This window comes from Stenella coeruleoalba (assembly GCF_951394435.1).
Source record: "Stenella coeruleoalba genome assembly, chromosome: X".
NCBI classification, from domain to species: domain Eukaryota; kingdom Metazoa; phylum Chordata; class Mammalia; order Artiodactyla; family Delphinidae; genus Stenella; species Stenella coeruleoalba.
Window position 1 is genome coordinate 121,737,158 of NC_137152.1, and position 7,568 is coordinate 121,744,725.

The following is a 7,568-nucleotide window of genomic DNA, read 5'->3' on the forward strand; positions in this document are numbered from 1 at the left end:
ATCCACAGAGACAGAGCGAGTCAGGAGACAGGCGGGGGCTTTGCCGGGGGCTGGACTCCGCAGGTACCGGGGGCCCTGGGAAGGAGTGGAGGTCGGGGGAGGGCTACGGGCTGCTCGGTTGGGAGTGGGGGAGCGGCGGCGGAGGGTAGCGGGCTGAAGGGGGGCTGAGGGAAGGGTCCCCCAGTGAGCGGGTCAGAGGGGAGGACCGCTGGCTTCCGGGGTGGCTGGTGGGGGGCGTTCTGGAGTCGGGGTGCAGAGGGTGGGGCTAATGGCTAATGCGTGGGGGGGCCTGAGCGGAAGGCTTCCTGCTGGTCGGGTGGGGCCGGCTTTGGGGGCCAGAGGAGAGGACGACTGGCTGCGGGGGTGGGGAGGACGGGACGGGCGGGCCCCACCCCCGGGGCCGAGACGGGAGGGGAGGGCTAACGGCTGCTGCGTGTGGCGGGAGGAAGGGGGAGCTACTCCTGGCTGAGGCGGGGGTCGATGGGGAGGACTCCCGGGCGCGGGTGCGGTAGGCGTTAGGGGAGCTCCCGCCGGGGCGGGGCGTGGGGGGGGGGGAGGACACTCGTGGCAGTTAGGGGGCTCCGGCTCCCGGGTGGGCGGGGGCAAGACGGGTGGGCTCTGCATCTGGGGTACGAGAAGCGAGAGCCCCTGGCGCTGAGTGTGCTCGGGGGAGGACTCCCCGGTGTGGGGAGGTGAGAGAGGCAGTCTGACCTCTACGCATGGCGGGGCGCCCAGCTTCCAGGGCCCAGAGCGGAGCGCCACCAGCTGGTGGGTGGGGGAGGGTGTATGGAGGAGATGTAGTGCGAGGGGTCGGGGAGGAGCCGCCTGGCCACCGGGGGAATAAGTGATGCTGAGGGGGGAGGCGCTGGGGCTGCTGTGATCTGGTGGAGGCTGTTGGCCATGGCAGATGGATTTGTGGGGGTCCAGGGAGGGGCTCTGGCCCACTGCATGAGGCATCGAGAGCTTCAGGTCGCCTCTGTCCGGGTGGCACAGGAATTGCAGAGGTGGGTGGGCAGGGCAAGGCCCTGGCCTCCACACACAGTACACAGATTCTTTACGAGGGTGCTTTGCACATTCACCCGGACACGCCATACCAGAGTTGTAAAACAGTCTCCATAAATTTAGCAGTATTGCAAGTTTACATGATAAGTTTTCTCATCACGGGGGAATTTTATTTGATGGTACTAATGATAATATATCTTCAAATATTGGGAAACCCATGAATCAAAGAAAAATATCACAGAGGGACTTAGAAAATATTTCAAAGTGAATACTAATAAAACACGACTTCCCAAAATTAGTTGGAGGCAGCAAAAAGCAACAGGAGGAAACTGTATTCCTCTAAATGCTTCTGTTAGAAAAGAGTCAGGACATAAAATCAGTGAGCTAACAGTCCATTGAGAGATGCTAGAAGAAGAAGAGCAAAGGAAACATAAAATGAAGTAATAAGAGAGGAAATCAGTGATAGAAAGCAAATTATGGACACGGTGAACGAAGCCATGCGCTTCTTTCAAAAGAGCAAGGAAACCGAGAAAGTCCTACAACGATGAATCACGGAAACATAGAAAGAACGCTGATCCCCAATATGAGGAATGAAAGAGGGCCAACGTTACGGATCAGATGTACATTAACAAAGAGGATATAGGGGAATATTATGGGACATTATGGAAATGTTTATGCTAACAAATTGGAAGACTTGAAAAATTCCTTGGGAAAAAGGCAGCTTCCTAAAACTGAGGCCAGAAATGTAGAAAAGGTGACGAGCCTTCTATCTGTCTTTTTTTTTTTAATTATTTTATTTTATTTTATTATTGTTTCTTGAGTCGTAGGTAACAAGTGCTCTTTTGTTATTATTTTTAAATTTTATTTTTACTTTGGGCTGCGTTGGGTCTTTGTTGCTGCGCGCGGGCTTTCTCTAGGTGCAGCAAGCGGGGGCTACTCTTCGTTGCGGTGCGCAGCCCTCTCATTACGGTGGCTTCTCTTGTTGCAGAGCACGGGCTCCAGGCATGTGGGCTTCAGAGGTTGTGTCACGTGGACTCAGTAGTTGTGGCTCGTGGGCTCTAGAGCGCTGGGTCAGTGGTTGTGGTGCGTGGGGTTAGTTGCTCCGCGGCTTGTGGGATCTTCCCGGACCGGGGATCGAACCTGTGTCCCCTGCACTGGCAGGTGAATTCTTAACCACTGCGCCACCAGGGAAGTCCCTAGCCTTCTATCTTGTAAATAAATGTAATTTATAAAAAAAGTTTCCTAAAGTCAAACAAACCAAACAGGGCAGGGAGGTGCTCCAGGCTGCTGCTGTGAGGGGCACTAGGGTGGGCTGTGTGGCACAAACATGATTCTCTCCTCTTTGCACCCACAGGCCGATTCCCACACTTCAACAGCCTGTGCACACCTGTTTGATCGCTTCCCCCCACCCTCAGGTCCTCGAAGATGGCGATGGCTCTGGCGGTATTGTGGGACTGGTGCAGGTCGATGGGCGTGAACGCTCAGCAATCTCTGCTCATCCTGGGAATCCCAGATGACTGCAAAGACCAGGAATTCCAGGAGGCTGTGCAGGCTGCCCTGCGTTCCCTGGGCAGGTACCGAGTGCTGGGCAAGGTCTACAGAAAGGAGCTGGGGTCGAGTGTTGCCCTGGTCGAGTTTGCTGAGTGTTTAAATCGAAGCTTGCTCCCCCGCCAAATACCAGGCAAGGGAGGGCCCTGGACTGTGGTCTGCCTGCCCCAGGCCCCTGATGCTGATTCACAGGATAGACCCAGTTGCCCTGCGCAGCCCCAGAGACAAGCAGTGGTTGGCAGGGCGGGTGAGGCAGGAACTGCAGGTCACTCAGGAACTGCAGGGGAGGAGGAGGCTGCAGGGGAGGCGGGAGTCGCAGGTATGGAGGGAGACACAGGTGAGGAGGAAGCCTTAGGTGAGGAGGGAGCTGCAGGTGAGGAGGGAGCTGAAGGTGAGGCAGGAGCTTCAGGTGAGGAGGGACCTGAAGGTGAGGAGGGAGGTGCAGGTGAGAAGGGAGCTGCAGGTGAGGAGGGAGCTGAAGGTGAAGAGGGAGCTGCAGGTGAGGAGGGAGCTGAAGGTGAGGAGGGAGGTGCAGGTGAGAAGGGAGCTGCAGGTGAGGAGGGAGATGAAGGTGAGGAGGGAAGTGCAGGTGAGAAGGGAGCTGAAGGTGAGGAGGGAGCTGAAGGTGAGGAGGGAGCTGAAGGTGAGGGAGGTGCAGGTGAGAAGGGAGCTGCAGGTGAGGAGGGAGATGAAGGTGAGGAGGGAGCTGAAGGTGAGGAGGGAGGTGCAGGTGAGAAGGGAGCTGCAGGTGAGGAGGGAGATGAAGGTGAGGAGGGAGGTGCAGGTGAGAAGGGAGCTGAAGGTGAGGAGGGAGCTGAAGGTGAGGAGGGAGCTGAAGGTGAGGGAGGTGCAGGTGAGGAGGGAGCTGCAGGTGAGGAGGGAGCTGAAGGTGAGGCAGGAGATGCAGGTGAGGAAGGAGCTGCAGGTGAGGAGGGAGCTGCAGGTGAGGCAGGAGATGCAGGTGCGGAAGGAGCTGCAGGTGAGGAGGGAGCCTCAGGTGCGGCAGGAGCTGCAGGTGGGGAAAGATCTGAGGGTCAAGCAGGAGCTGAGGGTGAAGCAGGAGTGTCAGATGAGGAAGGAGCTTCAGGTGAGGAGGGAGCTGAAGGTGAGGAGGGAGCTGAAGGTGAGGAAGGAGCTGCAGGTCCGGAAGGAGCTGAGGGTGAAGCAGGAGCTGAGGGTCAAGCAGGAGCTGAAGGTGAAGCAGGAGCTGAGTCAGATGAGGAAGGAGCTGCAGGTTACAGAAATGTTGCAGGCGTGGCAGGACTTCTGAGTATGGCAGGACCCACGGGCGGGGCAATGGCTGCGCCTGAGGAAGCAGTTGTGACAGCGGCAGGCGCCATGGGTGAGGCAGGGCCCGGGACCCAGCAGTGGAGGCAGGCCTCGCAGCCCGTGCTGGACAGCATGGGCTACCAGGAGCTGGGAACCTTCTCTGGGCTGGAAGAGCCGGGCCACGGGGAAGGGTCCTCTGAGAGCTGGCTGGAGCAGGCCAGCCACACGCTGCACCTGTGGCGCCACGTGTCTGAGAGGGAGAGGAGGAGGAGGCTGGTGGAGAGCTTGCGCGGCCCCGCGCTGGACCTCCTGCGCGGCCTCCTGGCGGAAGATCCCGAGCTGGCTGCCCAGGACTGCCTGGCCGCGCTGGTGCAGGTGTTTGGGAACAAGGACCCCCGGGGGAGTGCTCGGCTGAAGTTCGTGACCTGTGCCCAGCGGCCCCAGGAGACTCTCTCTGCGTACGTGATGCGCCTGGAAGGCCTGCTGCAGTCGGCCCTGGAGAAGGGGGCCATCCACCCGGCCATGGCGGACCAGGCGCACGCCCGGCAGGTGCTGACGCGGGCCCGGCTGAACGACACGCTCCGGGACACGCTGAGGAGGAGGCGGCTGATGAGGAGGCCTCCCGGCTTTGCGGGGATGCTGCGGCTCATCCAGAAGACCGAGGCCTGGGACGCCGACCCGGCTAGCAGGGAGCACTTCCCAGGGCAGGAAGAGGCCCGTGTGGACGTTGCAGTCCTGGCAGCAGCCGCCCAGGCCGCCCCGGCCCATGAGGCCATCACCGCAGGCACCACTGCACATGGCACCAAGGCCTCCCCGGCCGGTGAAGATACCACCGCCCAGGCCACCCGTTCCAAGGAAGGGAGCGCCGAGGACCACCCGGCACGTGAGGAGGCCAGTGCGGCAGTTGCCGGCACTGCCAAGGCTGGCGAGGCGGCCCCTGAAGACCATGGTGCCACCAGGGCAGCCCCTGAAGACCATGGTGCCGCCAGGGCAGCCCCTGGCCCTGGGGAGACCAGCAAGGCATCCGCGGCCACTCAGGAAGATGGAAGTGCTGCCGCCCCTGCGGGCCTAGGTCAGGCAGGACCCTCAGATGCCCCCGGGGTCCCCATGCCTGGCCGGATGGGCAGTGCTTCCCCGGTGGCCCCAGGAGGTCCTGGCTGGGAGCCAGAGGGCCTCGCCCAGGCAGGCGGCCAGGAGGCCGAGGAGACCCCCGAGGAGGGGCTCAAGCCCATCCCAGAAGAGCCGGGAAATGAGGACGGGGCTGCAGAGATGAGCCCCCCGGTGTCCACCTCGGGCCAGTAGGCTCAGCAGGTCCCGGGGCCCCCAGGCTTGGAGGCAGGGGGAGGCCAGGCCTGGCAGCCTACTGGCCCCATATTAGGGGCCACTCAAGGTGCCTGGGCCTCCCTCCTGAGACGGGACCCCTATTCATCATCCCCTGGGGCAGGTTGCTCCCTGTACTGGGAAGCCCAAATGTGTCCCTGTAGGCCCCAGAGGAACCCAGGTGTCAAGGAACACCCCAACCCCCGCTCCCCTCCCCCCAACACACACACCCTAGCCATCGTCCCCTCGCAGAGCCCTGAGGTGCGCCACGTGCCAGCCAAGGCTCTGGTCTCTGTGGGCCGGTGTCATGAGCTCAACGTGTGCTTTCTGGGCATAGATTCAGGCCCAGCGCTGCTTGTTGTTGTGGAAATGTGCGTGTGTTCTCCTCTGAGCAGTCCGCCCCACCCCGGCCCCGGCACGGAGACCCGAAGCCCAGTCTCAGGAGCCGGCGGGGAGGACGGGATGGACGAGGTCACAGCCAGCACCCACCCCAGGACCTGGGCTCCCACCCGGGACCTTGGGAAGGAAGACCTTGGCCGGGGCTGCAGGAGGTCTGCGGGAGGCCCCCCAGGGCTTGTTTTCTGCTGGGCCACCCCGTTGTTCCTCGGGACTCACGTCCCCGGCTCGGTGGCGTGCGCCCTGCTGTGGGACTGTCCTGTGCCCGCCATAGGGCAGGGCCGGGCCCTGGGCATGTGAGCCACAGGGGGATCAGTTGTCTTGGTGGGTGCAGGCATTGCCAGCGCCCATCGTCCTGGTGAGAGGCCACCCATGCGGCCTCTTCTTGACAGTTCACTCGATGCCAGCCCCTGGATGCTAGCTGTTGTACAGTACTACTGTACTTTTCAATGTACTGTTCTGTAAGATTTTAAATGTTTTCTTTATTTTTTGTGTTTGTTAGTTTTTTATATGTTATTTGTATGAAAAGTATTATAAACCTATTACATTACTGTACAATATAGCCAACTGTTTTAGTTGGGTATCTAAGACTTATGAACAAATTGGTCTTATGAACATGCTCTCGGAATTGAACTTGCTCATATGTAGGGAACTTACCGTATTACAGATTTGTCCATAGAATATACTACACCAAGAATGAACCCTAATGTAAACTATGGACTTTGGATGATGATGATATGTTCATATAGGCTCATCAATTGTAATAAATACACCACTCTGGTGGGGGATGTTGATAATAGGAGAGGCTATGCAAGACTGGGTGTAGAGTGCATATGGGAAATCTCCTTACCTCCTCTACTCAATATTACTGTGAACCTAGAACTACTCAATATTACTGTGAACCTAGAACTACTCAATATTACTGTGAACCTAGAACTACTCAATATTACTGTGAACCTAGAACTGTTCTAAAATAATAGAGTGTATTATAAATAATAAAATAAAAAACACTAGATATACAAAGAGTTAAGGTGATATGGCATATTACCTCAAGAGAAAATATTAAAAAAGAGATGCAGAGAGACAGATGATCTGGATATTGAAATCATCAGGAAATTAGTTTAAAATTAGCTGTGATTAACATTTTAAAAGAAATAGAGGAAAAGATATGAAAAAAGTCAAGAAATTCTATAGAGAATTTTAACTAATTAAAATAAGAATCAATTGGATATCCTAGAAGGGAAAAACTAAGAATTCAATGCATGGGTTTAACAGGATGATGGATGCAAAAGAACAGGATTATATAACTTGAAACTAAATTAACAAAAATACTAAAACTGAAGCACAAAAATGAATTGGAAAAAAAACAATACAGAGAATAAGAGATGTAGGACACAGTCAATATATAACATACATGTAATGGGAGAAGAGAAAGAATGGGGTAGAAGCAACATTCAGACAACATCCAAAAAGTTTACAAAACTAAGGAAAGACATAAACCCACAGAATCAAGAACGTTAGTGAACAGGATAAGCAGGATAAACAAAAAGAAATCCACACCTAGGCACATCATAGTCAAGGTGTTAAAAACCAAAGATGCAGAGAAAATCTTTAAGCAGCCAGAAGAATAAAAGACACTACATTCCAGGGAACAATATTGAAATGAAGGCAGACTTCTCAAAAGAAACAACACAAGTCAGAAGCCAATGTTGTGACACTTTTTAAGTGCTAAAGTAAAAATAAACACACAGAACTACCAACATAGAATTATATATCCAAAGAAAATATTCTTCAACAATGTGGGTGACATAAAGAGTGTTTCAGATAAACAAAGACTGAAAGAATTCCTCACCAGCAGACCAACACTGAAAGAAAAAAAGCAAAGACAATTATTCAGGAAAAAGGAAAATGATCCCAGACAGAAACATGGTAAATATAAGTGCATATTTACAATAACTGTAATATTTTATAGAGTTTATATGTAAAGCTAAAGTGCTTGACAGAAATAATGCAAAAGCTGAGAAACGGATGAA

The 7,568-nt window shown here is 55.1% G+C and overlaps 1 protein-coding gene across 1 annotated transcript; it reads left to right on the forward strand.

Annotated features, from left to right (window-relative positions):
* Positions 1-900: 900 nt before the first annotated feature.
* On the forward strand, positions 901-5,835 carry LOC307180675 (uncharacterized protein; the record flags this gene model as incomplete). Its single annotated transcript, XM_079911041.1, has 5 exons — positions 901-1,004; positions 2,418-2,576; positions 2,743-2,869; positions 3,646-5,117; positions 5,304-5,835. 5 exons carry the CDS (start codon positions 901-903, stop codon positions 5,833-5,835), a joined length of 2,394 nt encoding a protein of 797 aa, XP_079767167.1.
* Between the last annotated feature and the right edge of the window lie 1,733 nt (positions 5,836-7,568).